This window comes from Trichoderma aggressivum (genome assembly GCF_033847375.1).
Source record: "Trichoderma aggressivum f. europaeum strain CBS 100526 chromosome Unknown scaffold_001, whole genome shotgun sequence".
Taxonomy (NCBI): domain Eukaryota; kingdom Fungi; phylum Ascomycota; class Sordariomycetes; order Hypocreales; family Hypocreaceae; genus Trichoderma; species Trichoderma aggressivum.
This window is the reverse complement of record NW_026946367.1, coordinates 1,417,741-1,435,522: the sequence shown is the minus strand read 5'-3', so window position 1 is coordinate 1,435,522 and position 17,782 is coordinate 1,417,741. Positions and strand designations below refer to the sequence as shown.

At 52.8% G+C, this 17,782-nt stretch overlaps 6 protein-coding genes across 6 annotated transcripts; 4 read left to right on the top strand and 2 right to left on the bottom strand.

The window, feature by feature from the left end:
* Positions 1-5,398: 5,398 nt before the first annotated feature.
* On the top strand, positions 5,399-6,177 carry Triagg1_396 (uncharacterized protein; the record flags this gene model as incomplete). Its single annotated transcript, XM_062898964.1, has 2 exons — positions 5,399-5,647; positions 5,734-6,177. The coding sequence occupies 2 exons, from the start codon at positions 5,399-5,401 to the stop codon at positions 6,175-6,177; spliced, it is 693 nt and encodes a 230-aa protein (XP_062760746.1).
* A 1,773-nt stretch (positions 6,178-7,950) lies between these two features.
* Positions 7,951-9,492, bottom strand: Triagg1_395 (uncharacterized protein; the record flags this gene model as incomplete). The annotated part of the gene is made up of 2 exons (XM_062898953.1): positions 7,951-9,263; positions 9,327-9,492. 2 exons carry the CDS (start codon positions 9,490-9,492, stop codon positions 7,951-7,953), a joined length of 1,479 nt encoding a protein of 492 aa, XP_062760745.1.
* Positions 9,493-9,953: 461 nt separating this feature from the next.
* Triagg1_394 (uncharacterized protein) lies at positions 9,954-11,085 on the top strand (the record flags this gene model as incomplete). Its single annotated transcript, XM_062898942.1, has 2 exons — positions 9,954-10,330; positions 10,404-11,085. 2 exons carry the CDS (start codon positions 9,954-9,956, stop codon positions 11,083-11,085), a joined length of 1,059 nt encoding a protein of 352 aa, XP_062760744.1.
* A 169-nt stretch (positions 11,086-11,254) lies between these two features.
* On the bottom strand, positions 11,255-12,076 carry Triagg1_393 (uncharacterized protein; the record flags this gene model as incomplete). The annotated part of the gene is made up of 3 exons (XM_062898931.1): positions 11,255-11,758; positions 11,825-11,938; positions 12,011-12,076. The coding sequence occupies 3 exons, from the start codon at positions 12,074-12,076 to the stop codon at positions 11,255-11,257; spliced, it is 684 nt and encodes a 227-aa protein (XP_062760743.1).
* A 398-nt stretch (positions 12,077-12,474) lies between these two features.
* Positions 12,475-13,193, top strand: Triagg1_392 (uncharacterized protein; the record flags this gene model as incomplete). The annotated part of the gene is made up of 3 exons (XM_062898920.1): positions 12,475-12,477; positions 12,728-12,867; positions 12,953-13,193. 3 exons carry the CDS (start codon positions 12,475-12,477, stop codon positions 13,191-13,193), a joined length of 384 nt encoding a protein of 127 aa, XP_062760742.1.
* A 1,350-nt stretch (positions 13,194-14,543) lies between these two features.
* Positions 14,544-16,581, top strand: Triagg1_391 (uncharacterized protein; the record flags this gene model as incomplete). The annotated part of the gene is made up of 3 exons (XM_062898909.1): positions 14,544-14,689; positions 14,842-16,324; positions 16,426-16,581. The coding sequence occupies 3 exons, from the start codon at positions 14,544-14,546 to the stop codon at positions 16,579-16,581; spliced, it is 1,785 nt and encodes a 594-aa protein (XP_062760741.1).
* Positions 16,582-17,782: the final 1,201 nt, after the last annotated feature.

The window sequence follows — 17,782 nt, the reverse complement described above, 5'->3', positions numbered from 1 at the left end:
AGCAGCCAGGTCTCTATAAGGAACCTCTGAGCGGCTGGCGGTTTCTGGCGGCACGCAGAATCTGCCAAAAGTTCTTGGGTGAAGCCACACAAGATGCCTAAAGCAGCTAGGGCGGGTACATCATCCTGTGGACAAGACGTGCACTCACAGGGCACACTGTGGCTTGGGCGTGCAGTTTTTACACAAGGCTGTCTGCCTACAAAGGACTTTTGCTCAGAGAGCGTTGCAGTGGCACCTCGAATAACCGAGACATTCTCCGAAAGGATGAACATTCATCTGTCTAGTATCGCGATATCCCGATGTATATGTGAACGGCGATGGATACAATGAGCTTTGGCCAGAAACGTGTAGTCTAATGTCCCCCAATCTTGCAAGGAACATTGATCGATACTAATGGAATGCAACAGCCTTAACTTTGACATACAGAGATTCAAGGTTTGGTTTTGGTTTACACAATAGGTTCAGGGAGGGATTGTGCCTGCGCCACAGGCGGGGTACATGAGCGGCCCAGTGACCCGAGGTGGCATGGCGGGGTTGAGGGGTAACGTGCAGCAGAGGAAAAGGATGGATCGAGGACCTTTTTGACAGTTGGCATGGCAATTGGGCAAACTTTTACGTTTCTCGAGCTTGGCAGAGTTCAATTGATGTGTTTGCGTGTGATTCAACAGCTAGATATTGTGTACGGTAATGATGCTACGCCTAGGAGTATTATTACGCCGTTACATATTGCAGTGTCTTTGTATGTTTCCGAGGACCTGTGAATTCGAATTGATTAGCACCCAGCAGGTAGCTCAGGTATTCACAAGTACCAAGGCATCAGGTAAATTGATTGACGCTGTGCCAAGATTTCAATACATCACACGACCATTCTTCCTATCCAACGTCAGGTCCAGAAAAGAACCCTTCCAGAGACGTTACATGCATTGAACCATTGCTCCTCACGATTCAGGGGCCAGAAAAGGAGAAAAGGAGAGCAGGAAAGTGGCAAAATATCGACGTAAGCCGCGTGATGTGAGGAGCCAATAGGCAGAAAAGCCTGGTCAAAAGGTGCAAAGTGTGGTCGTGTGGATAAACGGCCTTCATTTCCCCATACTTTGCAGCTACCAATCAACCAACCCTTTACGCATACAATTTGACTTTTGTCAACTCTATCTGAAACCTCACCAATAGCTGCTGACAACAGTCAATTGCGACGGCAACACGGCTTCATCTCCTTCTTTTCTGTATGTGAAACTGCTAGTGGCGTCATCACCAAGCAATTGGTAACATGGCAATATCATATACTGTATTCCGCGCTTCAATTGCTTCACAGCTGTTCCTGAAAGTTGGGAAACAAACCGCCTAAACGCCTAGATTGTTGGCACTAGGAGGGCTTTAGTCCGCAGCTACCTTAAAATCTGCGGAAGAGCATGCCGGTAGTTTTCCAACCAGCTTCAATTCGCGTTGTCAGTATAAGCTAGGCAAATGCGCATGTCCCCGTCCAAGAATCAGTCCGAGGAGAGGTACTATAGCTCGTCTCCCCCCTGAGACCTGCGCCTAGTGTAACTCGATTGGTGGAGCCCAATTTTCCAGAAGAATATTTGATCAAATATTCGGAAATCAACGACGCTGGACTGAGCTCAGAGATGATCCAATGCTCGCACTGACGCAACGCAGCGAGGAAAATTTTTCTGATGCGCCATAGAAGCACAGCTACCCAACGGCTGATGTACGGCTGCTTTGCATTGCATACTCATGCGTCTAATACTCCGTTCTGCACATCCATCGTTGCATGGGTTCTTTTCGTATCCATTGATCCATGCCGACACCCCCCCTTGCGGCTATTGAAAGGATCGCTTACACCTAGAGTTACTCAGTTAGGTAACCGAAACCATCTGATCTTCCTTCAGCTTCAACTTCTTCATCGCATTGGGATATGCAATCCCCTCTGGGTTTCTTCGAGTCAGCTGGGAGGCTTGTGACCCCCACGTCTTTCCACCAAAAGAGAAAGGCTACTACTTGGGGGGACGAAAAACAGACGGGCAATAGTCGGCCGATTCCCTCTCCACTCCCCGATGATGGGGCTGAGATGGATCGAAACACCTTGAGACCTACCTAGGCTAGGCCGCCGCTTGTCTTGCCCGGATGCAACTTGACGTCTCCCCGAGCACTTCATCAGAGCAGAAACAGCGGCCTCGGCGGGAGCACCGTCTGGCTTCCGCGGCAATAGACGGACCCAACGCTTTTCGAGTCTGAGAGCGGCCCAGACGCACCACTTCTCACTCCGGTTATAGTTGCAGAGGTCCAAGCAAGCTGGTCCGAGTCACATGGCCAATATTGTGATTCCCGTCTTATTTTGTCTTATTTTCTTTTTCCCTCCCCCTTGTGTGCTGCCTATCACTTATCGCAGATGTGATTGTCACAGCCATCCCTACCTGCGAGGTAGCATTGTTGGCCGGGATCATTACTCGACGCTTTAGGAGGAACACGCATTTTGAGTCCCCGGCCTTGGCGAGCTTGACGGTCCACCAAAGTGCAAGGCCATTCCCGTCCGTGGCTTTTCGGAGTACTCCTACGGTACGATACTGCGCAAACAGCTGTCCATGTAAATCTTATAGTAGGGCGGCTCGACCCGATACTCTGGGACTCCGTCGATACCGAGAGTAGTGCAACCTTGGGCAAAGCCGGCCAGAATAAGTGCATGCATGGGAGCGGTGCCTGTCCTTGCTTGCATCATCTCCAGCAACGTTCTACCTGGTAGCACTCGTACATGGAGTACAGGTACATGCCCACGAGTACAGTATATTCCGTGCTGCAGCTTGCCGCATCCGATAGCCTGACCATCGTCGTGTGGGTGGCATCACCGGCGTCGCTCAAGCTCAAGCGAAACTGCTGAGTCGCACAGCACCGTCCTGCAAGGGAGCAGGTCTGAGTCGGTGTGACACGGATAGTGTCGATGGGCAACTGGAGCCGCGGGCTGGGACTGGGACTGGGAGTGCGGCATGCGAGCCGCAGCCAGGCCAGGTGTTGCGCATCACGCAGCATGGTTCTTTTTAAGAGACGAGATTGGCAGCAAAAAGACATCATCCCCGTCGGCACGCGGCCCAAATGGATCGACAGCCTGGCCCGACTAGGTGTGTGTATGTAGCATGTACGAAACAAAGCAACACAGGCTTGTACGGGTACTCCGTACATGCGTGGTGTACTCGTGTATACGAGCACCAGGTATAGTAGCAGGCACTTTGTCTCCAGGTACGGATAGATGCAACTCGCAGATATTCCCGTCTTGGCCGGCAGAACCGTTTGTGAATGCCTTCATGTCGTGGAGGCGTAGCAAGATGAAAATCATTCCAGTATTGACAAACTTGAAACAATGGTGTAGAGCTATCTGCTAGTGCCAGTTGAAAGAATGGACTGTCATTCCGACCTCACCTCAACGTTTTGCACGTTGGGCTGGAGCCAAATCCAATGGGTGCTTCCCCGGACTGCGGTTGGTACTGTAGTGCTCACTGGACTGGCGAGCTAGTGCCTTGGTGGTCACTAAAACTTGACGGGTGGCTCTCCAGCGTGTGCCACAGCCAGATGCATTCAAATGGATCAATGGTGCTTTACCTGGCCAGATATTCAGCTGGCACTGGGAGATTAAACTTCTTATGGCCTGCGTGAGGTCATTTGCCGAGAATCATAGCACCTCTATATAACCCTCCACTGCCTTATGTGTTGCTGGAGGTTTACAATTGGATATATGCAGTAGCTGAGCATCTCTTTGAGGAACCTAGCAAGGCAGATATGGAAACATGAAACGATGAAATGAGAGCACGACTTCGAGTTGCATCATTGTAGTACATGCCACGCGGGTATGCCCTCCGGCTCCCTCCCGGGCAAGTACATGCTACTTTGGGATGCAGACTGCCTCCCAAGGCAGAAGCGTGATCTGACGCAGGCGGGCCCGTACTTTGTACCACCCAAAATCGTCGGCAAATGACAAGTTCCACAGACGTCAGTGCAATAGCCGACGCTCCAAAAAATTTTCTTTTATTTTTTTTCCCTTCCTTTTTTTTCTTCCCACTCCATCTTTTTGGCGCCCAGCTTAGTGGAGCTTGATGCCTCCTTGCAGCAAGTTTTCAGCCAGCTTTTCTTTTGCGGGACGCCAAAGGGGCACGTCTCGCCCTCCAATGCCGCATTGAGGATGCGCTACCAGTTCCCTTCCCTTCCTACCCATTTGCCGGCTTCTTTGTCTTTTCTTGCCCTCCCTCGACGACATACAATTCCGAATACTCGTGTTAGTCACCTCGCCTCAATAGACTGCTTACCAGAATACTACATCGACGTCATCCCGCGCCTCTGCTTGCTCTGCTTCCCCCCCCGACCATCGGCACACGCCCCCCTTGATCTCACCTGCTCGCATGACTGGCCGGCAGGGGAACCCATGGTAGCGTCTAGAAAAAAGGAAGAACAAATGGAAGCAAAAAGCAAAGGGGGCAGGGGGGAGAACACTGGCATGGCACGGGGAGCCCCCGACGTGTTCGAGCGCCGAGCCGAGTCGCCGGCACTCTGGGCTAAACAGCTAGAAGGGCCCTGGTTCCAGCCCGACTGGCCCAGCCGGTAATTTAGGAATCTAGGGGAGCCCACTCCCCTCCCCAGAGTCTCGAGGCCGGCGCTCGTAATGACCCCAGTATTGTGTCACCGTTGGGAAGAGACTTTTTTTTTTCCTCACGCCCACCAGAAAACCGGCGCTGCGGTTTGGGCTCTGGTCTGGCTCCCCTCCCGGCCATTTCCCATGTTCCTTGCCCTCCCTTTTCCCTCGTGTCGTTGTACCTGTACCTGTGCCTGTACCCGGACTTGTACTTGTCCTGCCGGTCCCGGTGTACCCCATAATACCGACTCACCATTGCCTTGACTTGTTGTCTGAGGACCAAGGGGCTGCCTTGTTGTATGAGATTACCAGACCTGGATCCATCCGGCAGTACGTACATCCAAGCACTGGGCTGCTTCTTTTACGGAGCAGCCCCTAGTAGTATTAATAGCTAGCTGCTCGCCTCCTCGGGGCCAGCCTTGGACGAAGCTCTCTCCGTCAAGATTTCTCTTATCCATAAAAGTTTCGTACGTTCGGTTATTGCTTTTGTACTTACAAGTGCTCGCTCTCTTCCACCCACCACATCATTCATCTGTCATCTGCCTTTAGCCCGTTCAAGACTCTAGGCTGCACCAACTAGGGCTTCCGCAAACATCCAACATCCAACTCGCCGTGTTGTTTGTCTCCTTGGTCAAACTCTATCTATAAACCATCTCGGCCATCTCTACTCATCTCAGTCGGCTCACGCACACAGCCTTTTTGCCTTTTAGACCGGAATTGCCATTCTATTCTTTTATCCTTCAGCTTTTCTAAGAGGCAGATTCATAACTTGTACTCGCCACGATGATGTCCATCGATACCACATATACAGTTCCCCAGGGACAAAAATCACCATCTGCAGCTGCCCTGCCATCTATCCAGACCACCGCCACCAGCACATCTCTCAAGACGGAGACTCCGGTCGACATTGCCGGACAGGCCGGCGAACACACGCACATCTGGCTCGTCACTGGCCCTGCCGGATGTGGCAAGAGCAGCGTTGCCGAGTACATGGCAAACGCCCTCAACATGCCTTACATTGAAGGCGACTCGGTACGCATTTTGCCCTCCCGGCATCGTGATGCTGACAATTGTTCCTGCACGACGACGCTGACAGGCGGTGCTAACCATGCTGGCAGTTTCACACCCCGGCCAATGTCGACAAGATGAGGAACGGGATTCCTCTGACCGATGCGGACCGCTGGGACTGGCTGACGGCCCTTCGCGATGAGTCCATGCGCCTCATCAGCGAGGGCCAGATGGGCGTCGTCATGACCTGCTCTGCCCTGAAGCGGAAATACCGAGACGTCATCCGCGTTGCTGCGTACTACGACCACCGCCTGCTCATCCACTTCATCTACCTCGATGCCTCGGAGGAGCTGCTGCTGCAGCGTGTCACCCAGCGCCAGAACCACTACATGGGCGCCAACATGGTGCACAGCCAGTTTGATATCCTGGAGCGACCTTCTCAAAACGAAACAGATGTCATCACCATCGATGTAAGCCGAACCCTGGCCGAGGTGCAGGAGGATGCTCTGGCCAGGGCCATCAAGACCATGGAAAGCGACCACAACAGCCAATAGAGTGTCATCGTTTTACAATGACGGGCCTTGTTAACGGACCCAGAGGCCCGCCGTCGAACAACACCTCAGCATCCGGGCCTCTCTGCCCGTTATATCGGATTTTGTTTTCCTATCTTTGTTCCTGAAAAAATCATGACCTCTGGCGGTTATGCGGATATGCGACATCGGAGCAATATGACTTCTTGTTTTCTTTTCTTTTCTGGTTTTTTTTTTCACTCGGTTTAGATTTGCTTTAGTACATCAGCTGCGGACTCTGGAGGACGGGCCAGCAATGGCACCAATTTTTTTTTCTGCATAATTTCTTTCTTTTTTTTCTTTCTTTTTTTCTTTTTTTTGGCTTTGGGCATTTTCATGTTGGCGCAGGGATTACTGGTTCATCGGATGTGGAGTTGGGACTCAACCGAGCCAAGACTAAACAGCTCGGTCAGCCGGCAACGGGGAAAGGCTGTTGGACGAAGTTGGGCATGAAATTATCTGACAATCAGCAGCGGCTGGGTCGCACAAGGAGGATTATTATACAGCTGTGCGTGTTTTTTTTTTCTTATTCATTTTCCTTTTGCGGGCAAAGGGGGGAAGGGGGAGGGGATGGCTTGGATAGCATCATTCCCTAGTGGACAGAGCGGTATAATAGGCGAACAAATGAATGAGAACATGGAATTGTGCTACAGATAAGCGAGAACGCGGCTTTGTGATTTACCCATTTGTTATTCGTACTACTGCTTTTGGTTTCAACTTCAAACTTCATGTTCCTCTACGGGTAGGGGGATAGCAAGTTCTCGGTACGAAATACGAGTATGAACGCCCAGAGAAGAGAAAGAGAAAAAGTCTCCCGCACAAGTTTTGGACGCCTTGCATGAGGAGGAGGCGCTTCCGAATAGACTAATGCAGCGTGAAGCGGCCCCAGGCCATTGGAGTCGTTTTGGGGGGGGGGGGGCGTTGGGCTCCCAGCCAGAAGCGGGAAGTACATACAGGGCAAGGAATCCATAGATGCAGCTCCCGTCATCGTCACCCCGTCTATTAGATGCAGCTCCCGTCACTCTCACTCGTGTATTAGATGCAGCTCCCATTCGTCTAGACGCAGCTCCCATCACCGTCATCCGTCTAGATGCAGCTCCGTCACTCTCACTCGTGTATTGGATGCAGCTCCCGTCACCGTCACCCCGTCATCCGTCCGCTGGGGTGACGAGAGCCAGCGCCGGAGCCCTGCAGGGAAACCGGTCACGGGGTCCGGGGGGGCGCATCAGCTGAGAGCCTCCTTGTTTGTTTCGAGTCTTTTTTTCTTTCCCTCTTGATTTGATCTTGTGCATATGATGAGGGTTTCAGGCCGGGATGCGTGTCCGGGGGGGGGGAGGAATGCAGATGTTCGGAAGCGGGAAGCGGGCAGCCCATATGGCGTCATGTTGCATCTCCTGGGGCTTGCTGCGAACGCGAGGACCGGGCTTTTCAAAGTGCAGCAGCTTTTTTTTTGTGGCTTGATTTTCTTTGGGATGCAGTCGTGTAGGTACTACTTTGTATTGCATTGTAATGCTCTTTTGGGGGGTGGTGTACATAGATGGGAAGCGGGATCTGCAACCCACGCAGGTGTAGGCTGGTGGTGTAAGTGACATTCTCTTTTTGTATGCCAAACAAGGAAAATAGACACTATACTATATACTAACTTATATCGAACAAGATTTTTGAAAAATAGCGAACCAGTCTTAGCATGACACATCACCATAATCTAAGGTCTTTACACACGTTTCTCTCTATTCATGTTTCCTCTAAATAATCTTGTTACCTTAGATGCATGACCATGACGTCCGGCTCCTCCGCCACGCGGCGAATCACTTCAGCGGCCCGAGCCATGGTCGCTCCGTCGACGACACGGTGATCGGCGCTCCATGAGAAGTTGCACACGTGCTTCTTGACTACGTTGTCGTTTTCGTCAAAGGCCGGGACGGTGCGCATGCGGCCGATGCCCAAGATGGCCACCTCGCGCTCGACGATGACGGGGCTGAGGTACGTGCCGCCAATGTTGCCAATGTTGGAGACGGTGATGGTGCCGCCTGAGAAGTCGGCGGGCGTGAGCTTGCCCTGGACGGCGAGGCCCTGCAGGCGCGTGAGCTCGGCGGCGATGGACAGGATGTTGAGGGAGCCGACGTCCTTGATGACGGGCACGAGCAGGCCCGAGGGGGTGTCCATGGCTACGCCGATATTGTGCTGTGAGCGCATGATGAGGGAGGGCTTGTTGGTGGCGGGATCAATGTCGACCCGTGAGTTGAGGATGGGGAACTGGTACAGCGCCATGGAGACGGCCTTGATGATGAAAGGGAGGTAGGAGAGCTTGGTGACCTGGCCAGGGGCGGCCGGCGTCTGGGAGAGGACCTTGTTGAGGCGAGAGCGGAGGTGGACGAGGTCTGTGAAGTCGACCTCGTCCGAGTAGAGGAAATGGGGGATGTTGAGTGACCGCGTCATGGTCTTGAACATTTGCTGCTGCGTGTTGGTGAGCTGGACTCTGGTCTCTGTCTGCACGCCGCTGGGAGCCTGTGGTAGCTGCTGTCCCGGTAGTGTAGATGCGGACTGTGAAGCCGCCGATGCGCTGGCACTGGCATCCCTCTGCTGCACAAACTTGTAAATGTCCTCTTTCAGGACCCTGCCATCCTTGCCCGTGCCGTCGATGTCGAGGATGTCAATCTTCAGCTCCTTGGACAGATGTCGCACCGCTGGTGTCGCCAGTGCCGCGGCCTTGCCCTTGGGCTTGGGGGCCTCACTGCTCTGTACCTGTGCCGGCGCGCTGGCTTCGGTCTGATGCGGCTTTGGCTCGGGTGCTGGTGTTGAAGATGAGGCTCCGTCCTTGCTTGGTTCGGCCGCCTTGGGCGCGCCGGCGTCGTCGGCTTCGGCCCCGCCTTGGATGTCAATGTCGACAAACGGCTTGCCCACCTTGGCCATCTCGCCCGTCTCGTAGTATAGCTTCTTGACGACGCCGGCGAAGCGGCTTGTGATTTCTACAGACGCCTTGTCGCTCTGGACCTCGCACAGAGGGGAGAATTCCTCGACGTGCGCGCCGGGCTCGACGAACCACTGGATGACCTCACACTCGACAATGCCTTTGCCCGTCAAACGTCAGCATCGCCGCCCTTGCCCAGCCATAATCGGGATGCAGGACTCACCTTCGCCAATGTCAGCCAGCAACACCGGCTTGACGGCATATAACCTCCTCGACTCCGAGAACCACCGCGGGGCCGCAGGCGTTGTGTTTCCCAGGGCCATCTTGCCCATGGCCTTGGAAGCCCCCCATTGCCGTCTCAGCACTCTTGATCCTCGCTGCAGAAACATGATGTCTGGATGGTCCAATTGAGCGGCACGGTGGTTGCAGGGCCGAGAGGAGAGGATGTTGAGTTTTAAACAAGGGGAGAATCGCTTGCTTTCGCCGACTCTAAACCGGGATACTCCAGGCCAGCCGTGGCTTCAGTCGGCATTGCGGTTGACGCTGTTGAAAGCCCCCGCGGATAGCCGAATCTGGGGTGCTGACTGTTTGATGGCTCCGGGTCTCTGGATTAGCAGCAGCTGGGGGAGTTTTGCTCAAGCGAAAAAGCGTGGGCGCTAAGCTGCTTTTGCGCCTAGCAGTGCTTGGAGCCACTGTAACTTCTAGCGCTGCCGATTGGGACCCCCGGGAGCCGTAAAGCCACATGCAGTGCCTCCGGGGCCGTAAAGTGGATGGAGCTCTACAGCTGCGAGGCCAAAATTTTTCGGGCGTTATTCGCGACAAGGGACTGTCACTCTCTTTCTAGGCGGCCATGCCATCGCCACGGACGCTGGAGCTGGCCCTCGGCGGCCTCCTCCTTTCAAGTACAAGATCTGCTGCCGCCTCGTGCAGTCGCTGCCAATGGCGCGCATTTACCGCCTCCGCAGCGCTGGCCGCAAGGACAGAGAAGCCGGCCGCGGGCGCCTCGATGGACCCCAAGGCGACCGTCGCCGGAACGCCGATTGAGGCGCCGCGAAGCTACGGGAAACGAGTCGAGGGCGCCTTCACGCCAAAGCCGCTGCCCCGGCCGATTGGAATGGCGCTGCCTCCTCTGCCGGGCGAGAACACGGGCATTGACAGCCGCTCGATGCAGCAGCGCAAGGAGGACTTTGTCAACTATGATAAGCATCTGCAGAGGCGCAAGGAGCTGTATGAGAGCCCCAGCACTGACCAAAGTTGTGCAGTTCTCAAAGGTTCGCTAACAACGATGTGATCGATTCAGGACTGCCAAGATATCAAGACCGTACTTCCGCGATTGGGGTAACCTGCAATACCACGAGGGCAAATCCTTCATTGCGCCGCCCCGCCTCTTTAAGGCCGAGCTCTCCCTCTTCTTCCCTAACCTCTACGGCCAAACACTCGTCAAGAACGATAAGTCTCCTCGCGATACCACCCCGCTCCTCTCCGGTAGAGCATCTGTCGTGTCCATCTTCAGCAGCCAGTGGGCTGAGCGACAGGTCGAAAGCTTTATATCCAAGGAAGCCAACCCGCTACTCCACCAGGTGCTCGAGTCCAGTGGCGATGCAGCACAGCTCGTCAGAGTCAATTACGAGGATAACAATGGCAAGGCTTTCCTGGTGAAGCTTTTCATGGGGTCGCTGCGCAAGAGGCTTGGAGAGAAGAATTGGGACAAGTACTTTCTCGTGCAGAGGGGCATTACCGATGAGATCCGAGAATCAATAGGCCTGCTCAACAGCAAGGTCGGCTACACGTATCTGGTTGATCACCACTGCAGGATACGATGGGCTGGAAGCGGGTCAGGTCACCCGGATGAGTTGGAGAGTCTGGCCAAGGGGCTGGGAAAGCTTGTTGATGATATTAAGAAGGAGGCTCTACTGCCCGCAACCGCGCGAGAGAAGCTGCCTGGCAAGCCTCACCTGGAAAAAGCAAAGGGTTCGGACTAGAGGTTTGACATCTCTCTTAAAATCCTGCGCCTGTATTATTAAAAACCACAAAGAGATTAGATATGTTTTATGGATCCTGCCATATTGTACAAGTAGACAAGAACCGCTGATATACCCCCCCTTAACGCCAAACGACATGTGCAGCACCGGTGAATGTATCATGGTCCCTTTACCTGAACCAAAAGAAGACAATGAAGCACATCGCGATAAAAGTTCCCATGATGATTCCATCTCTCCTCTTCCTGGTACTTATACGTCCAATTATTGAGTTGATGCCTGGCACTTTGCTCGCAGCCATGGTTATTCTCCGGTTGATGCTCGCCAAGGTCTCCCTCTGAATTAGAAAGCTTTCGTTGATGGCATATGCCTGGCTGAGGACGCTATCTGTCGCATCGTTACTCCTGTCGATGCGATTGCGCTCGTCCAGCATGTAATCGGCCTCGGCAGCTTCCGGGTTGTTCGCGCGGTACTCGTCAATATCGGACTGCACGTTACTTAGGAGGTTGGCGCGATTGCGAGCTTGCTGCAGTGTGGACTTGAGACGGGCCAGGTCGCGGCGGTGAGAGGAAAGCTTCTCCCGGAGCAGGGATAGGTTGTTTTGCTTGAGCGCGGATGTGTTGAGGGATGCTTCCGAATCCAGGAGTCGGGCGAGTTGGGCGATGACATTGTCGCGCTGCAGTTGCTTGTTTAGCTGCCAGAGCTCGCACTACTCTGCCATTACCCGAGTCGGTGAACGTACCTTGTCTAGTACATCCTCCAATCTTGCTTCTACGTCACGCTCCTCCGCTGATGGCTTAGGTGGGATATTGGATCCAGTCGAGAATTGGGAATAGGTATGAAACAGACTCTCCGTCTAGCAAGCCGCGGCATCGTCAGTAGGCCAGCTCGCAAGTCAAAATACAATACATGAAACTAATCCTCTCACCTGATTCTCCAATGATCGTGCTTGCTGGCGTAGCTGAGCCCAGCCTCCGCTTCCTGGTGTGGCCATGGCTTCCAATCTGGGCGACAAGTTCGAGTTCAGGGTGCTTCTGATGACGATATGGGACAACGCCCGAGCCACGGCATTGTCTGGCGCCGTCTCCGTCTTGAAGGAGGAGGCAGAATTTCCCACCGCCCGCGCTAGTGCGAAGACACTTGACACGGGACCATGCACGTGATGAGCTTTCGCTACCCACTAGTGCCCCACAATTCTTTGACCAATGAAAAATTACAGTGTCTTTCAATCTGGTGCATTCTCAGCCAAACCCTAGGGCAATTTTTCACCGACTCGGCAAACCCTCGACTAAATTCTTTTGAGAGTTACGAGCCATCGCGACAAACGGACGGGTCACGGTCGAGGAAGACTTTTACTAACGCAACTCTCGCAAATCACATCAGACTCTCAAGATGGTGAGTAGATACGGTCGCTGCTCCAAGCGATGGACATGTCCTCTTTAGGCCCCAAGACCACGTCTCCCTTTATGCCAGCCTCTTAACCCCCCCGATGTCGAATTTTACTGCGATGTCGTCCCGAGATATTACACCCAACGAAGTCGTCGAAATATCCCCAATCGCTCGTCATCTCGCCGTCAACGCTTCGCTCTTGCAATTTTATATAATGCGTCAGGGAAACAGGGTTGCTGATTCTTTTGTGTGTTAGTCGTCGGGAAAAGTCAAGACTGCCCAGCTCTGGGGCAAGAACAAGGAGGAGTTGGCCAAGCAGCTCTCTGAGCTCAAGGCTGAACTCGGCCAGCTCCGCATCCAGAAGGTTGCCTCCTCCGGCTCCAAGCTGAACAAGATGTAAGGATTGACGGACCCTTTCCATTCGATTACACACAACCGCGAGCCACGAATGAATTGTTGCGACTAACGCCTCCAATTACAGCCACGACCTGCGAAAGTCCATCGCTCGTGTCTTGACCGTCACCAACGCCACTCAGCGCAACCAGCTCCGCCTCTTCTACAAGAAGGCCAAGTACCTGCCTCTCGACCTCCGCCCCAAGCAGACCCGTGCCATCCGCCGCCGATTATCACCTGAGGACAAGGCCCGTGTTCTGGAGAAGACCAAGAAGCGCAACACTCACTTCCCCCAGCGCAAGTTCGCCATCAAGGTACGACCGTCTTGAGAGTTGTCCGGAGCACATGAACATGAACATGGCTCCTGTACGGACAGGAGGGACTATGGGAGGATTCTCGAGAAACCTTTGCTAACTTGCACCATCACAGGCCTAAATATTTTAATTTTGCTTTGGATTGCGAAGGGACGTCAGGGTAGAATGGGGCATTGAGGCGCAGCATGCTTTTTCCACTTGAACAAAAGGGCTCGAATTGCATCGCATGGCTCAGGGGAAATCCGGTCTGACTTGTACTTATTTCCCGGTTTGGGCCTCGGTCTGGGACGGGAGGCGTCCCGGATGGGCTTGCTAGGACGGCAGTCTATACCAACAAAAAAATGAGGTCACGATCAAAATTACTGGAGGCACAAGCGGTGTTCAGGCTCTAATTCGACTGATTTCGAAGAATACATCCTTCGGTCCCGGTGGTGACGTGCCAGAAAGTGATGATGTGTTAGCCTAAAAGTCGTGACTCTTAACGGAAGTTGCTCGGTTCAAGATGGAGTGCCTAGTGTTGTGTTCTCGGTGTCTATATTATGTTCAGAGGTTGTTGATTTTGAATTGGACAAGATATTGATATCAATAAACAAGCCCGAAGCACGCCAGCTATTACTTTTATAAACTTGTCATATCACTGGCCTCATGTTAACACATCCCAAAATAGCTTCCAAGGGACCACATACGTTCGATTCTCCTGCACCAAAGGGGAGCTTTTAGCGCTGAGAAACAAACCACGCAATTGTCAAAGCGGCTAGGTAAGATGAAAAAGCTTTCCCAACATTGCGTTCAAAAACTAATGATTCAGGGTGAAAAATATGACTAAATTTCATGGATTCGATCATAAAGTAATACAACATACCTAGTAGCTTATAAATGATACATCTCTTCAAGCAAAGAAAAAAAAGAAAACCTTCATAGACTCAACAAATGTGCAAACATCCCATCGACTAATCCTTCTCCTGTCACATGTGCGAGCCGTCTTTCCGTTGGCCCCCTTGCAGTTTTTTTTCTTCATTTTTTTTCTTCATTTTTTCCCTCTCCCTCTATCTCAATCCACTATCTGCTGCTCTTGCTCTAATTAAGTGCCTCACAGCTCCCAGCCGCATCCAATCAAGCCGCTACGTCGTCACTATTACAACGCCAAAGCGCAAATCATTCCCCTCAACACCCCACTACAGGACCTGCGCTGCTACCCCGCCAAACATTTTTTTTCTTTCCCTTCCGCAACCGACGACATCGGCTCTTGGGTTTTTGTATAAGAGACTAAAGGAGAGAGAAATAAATACTTCCTCTTTTTCTTCTGCCTTGACTCATCTTACCCATATTCCCCTCAGTTGTGCAAAAGCACAGTCGCCCGCCATCATGTCTAGCCAGAAGATTGCCATCGTCTCCGTCTACGACAAGACCGGCCTGCTGGACCTAGCTAAGGGTCTCGCCCAGCAGAATGTCCGGATCCTGGCATCTGGCGGCACAGCTCGCATGATCCGCGAGTCTGGATTTCCTGTTGAGTATGAATCATCCTAATTCTCATGCTGGGTATGAAAATGGAAAAAGAAAAGAAAGAGCCGTCAATTGCGGTTGAGACTATGGACACGCGACCGGGAGGAAGATGTCGAAGGCCAGACAAGAGACAAGAAAACTAATGCGCCACGGCGTGTAGGGACGTCAGCGCCATCACCAAGGCGCCAGAGATGCTTGCTGGCCGTGTCAAGACTCTGCACCCTGCTGTCCACGCTGGTATTCTCGCCCGCAACCTCGAATCCGACGAGAAGGACCTTGCAGACCAGAACATCAACAAGGTTGACTACGTCATCTGCAACCTGTACCCCTTCAAGGATACTGTTGCCAAGGTCAACGTCAGCATCCCCGAGGCCGTCGAGGAGATTGATATTGGCGGCGTGACGCTCATCCGCGCTGCTGCCAAGAACCACAAGAGGGTCACCATCCTCAGCGACCCCAACGACTACGCCGGCTTCTTGAGCGAGCTGGAGAAGGGCGAGATCAGTGAGACTAGCCGCAACCGCTATGCTCTCAAGGCCTTTGAGCACACTGCCGACTATGATGCCGCCATCTCAGAGTTCTTCCGCAAGGAGTACGCCGGCTCGGGAGACCAGCACATGGCCCTCCGATACGGTGCCAACCCCCACCAGAAGCCCGCTTCGGCTTATACTGCCAACCAGCAGCTTCCCTTCAGGGTCCTGAGCGGCTCTCCCGGATATATCAACCTCCTCGACTCCCTCAACGCCTGGCCCCTCGTCAAGGAGCTCAAGGAGGCACTCGGCAAGCCCGCTGCTGCCAGCTTTAAGCATGTCTCTCCTGCTGGCGCCGCCATCGGATTGCCCCTCACTCCCGAGGAGAAGAAGGTCTACTTTGTCAATGACATTGAGGGCATCGACAGCTCGCCCCTTGCCCAGGCTTATGCTCGTGCTCGTGGTGCCGACCGTATGAGCAGCTTCGGCGATGTCATCGCCCTGAGCGACGTTGTCGACGTTCCCACCGCCAGCATCATATCCAAGGAGGTCTCCGATGGTGTCATTGCCCCCGGCTACGAGGATGCCGCGCTGGAGATCCTCCGGAAGAAGAAGGGAGGCAAGTACCTTGTCCTCCAGATCGATCCCGACTACACTCCCGGCCCCATCGAGACCCGCACCGTCTACGGCGTCACCCTCCAACAGCACCGCAACGACGCCGAGATCTCTCCCAAGTCCTTCACTACCATCATCACTCCCAAGGATGCTGGCGCCCTCCCCGAGAATGCCACCCGCGATCTCACCGTTGCCACCATCACCCTTAAATACACCCAGAGCAACTCCGTCTGCTACGCCGCCAACGGCCAGGTCATTGGCCTCGGCGCCGGCCAGCAGTCCCGCATCCACTGCACCCGTCTGGCGGGTGACAAGGCCGACAACTGGTGGATGCGCTTCCACGAGCGTGTCCTCGGGATCAAGTGGAAGAAGGGCACTAAGCGACCCGACAAGAGCAACGCCATCGACCTTCTCGTCAGCGGCCAGCTCCCCAAGGATGGCGCCGAGAGGGAGGCTTTCGAGGCTGTTTTCGAGCAGGTCCCCCCTCCCTTTACCCCTGAGGAGCGCGAGGCTTGGATGAAGCAGCTCAGCAACGTCTGCGTCTCCAGTGACGCCTTTGTAAGTTTACCCCCTTTACCATGTTGCAACAATACTACCAAAAAAACCCTTAATCTTCCTTCTTCTTCACGGTCACGAGGCTAACCAAGGCCATGCTGCAGTTCCCTTTCATCGACAACGTCTTCCGAGCTGCTCGCTCAGGCGTCAAGTACATCGCCGCCCCCAGCGGCAGCCAAAACGACGGCGCCGTCTTTGAGACGGCCGAGAAGCTGGGCGTAACCTTTGTCCAGCAGAACACGCGTCTGTTCCACCACTAACGGATTTGGAAAAAGAAAAAAAAATTGAGTGAAGCAAAGAATTGGAAAAGAGGGAAGGGAAAAGATATATATCAACCAAAAGGAAAGAAGGTCACTGGAGCGATCAAAACTTTTTACAAATTACTTAGATGTAGTTCAAGCTTTTTTTTTAATAGCGGCGTTTCTTGCCATACGTCGCCTTTATATGCCAAAGTCCATCATCAATCTCTCAAGACCGTGTGGACTGGATTGCCCCTTTGACGTCTCATTTATGCTCAGCCGATGTTGTAAATGGAACTCAGTATGTTGTACTTCTCTATAAATGCTCAAACCATCAAGTTTGCAATTTGTCTGCAAAAGCTAATAGCAAATACTCTATAAGAGCAATTAGCCAATGCACTAAGCAACCAACCATGGGAAGCGGCTAACCGCTTCAAAACGGTTCCATGGTCTAACGGTTATGACTGCGGATTCTGATTCCGCCAGCGAGGGTTCGACTCCCCCTGGAACCTTTTTTTTTTGTCAAATTCTTTTCTTCTTCTTTTCTTTTTAGGCTCGGCTTTTTATAGTTGGCATCTTATTCAGCAAACTCTTCAACACCCACCCCCCCCTTTCCTTCCTTCTTACTGGTTCATCTATTCTTGTTTTATTTTAGCAAGGCAGAGTCGAGGCTGAATCCGCACACGTGCTCAACGAACTTGCCTCGGCCGGGAATGACTCGTCAACAAAAAAATGTAATAATAGATGCGGAAAACGAATCATTGAATTAAATCAAAAAAAGACTAGGTGTCCATTCATCGTAATACGAGTATAATATTGAGCCATCATCTTTCCAACCGCATGCGATTGCACATCCATCCCTCCAGCTAGTCATCCGTATCAATCTGTTTCATGACAGAGCCTCATTTCCCTTCCTTAACAAGACGTGGCAATGCCAACATATTTATTCATCCAATTCACATCATCGTCATCAAACATTGAAGAAAACAAAGACAAGGAGAAGAGTGAAATGAAATAAAATAAAAATAAAAAGCGTAGAAACACGGATAATCCTGTTCCCTCACACCCATCCGTTCCAATCCGCTACGATCATTCCCAGCCGGGAGGCCTTTCAACGAACAACCCAACTCCGCCAATCTAGCGCAATGAGACGACGACATGAGAGACAATGAAAAAACAGACACAACCGTCATCAAAGCATGAGCCCAAGGCACCAGTCGTA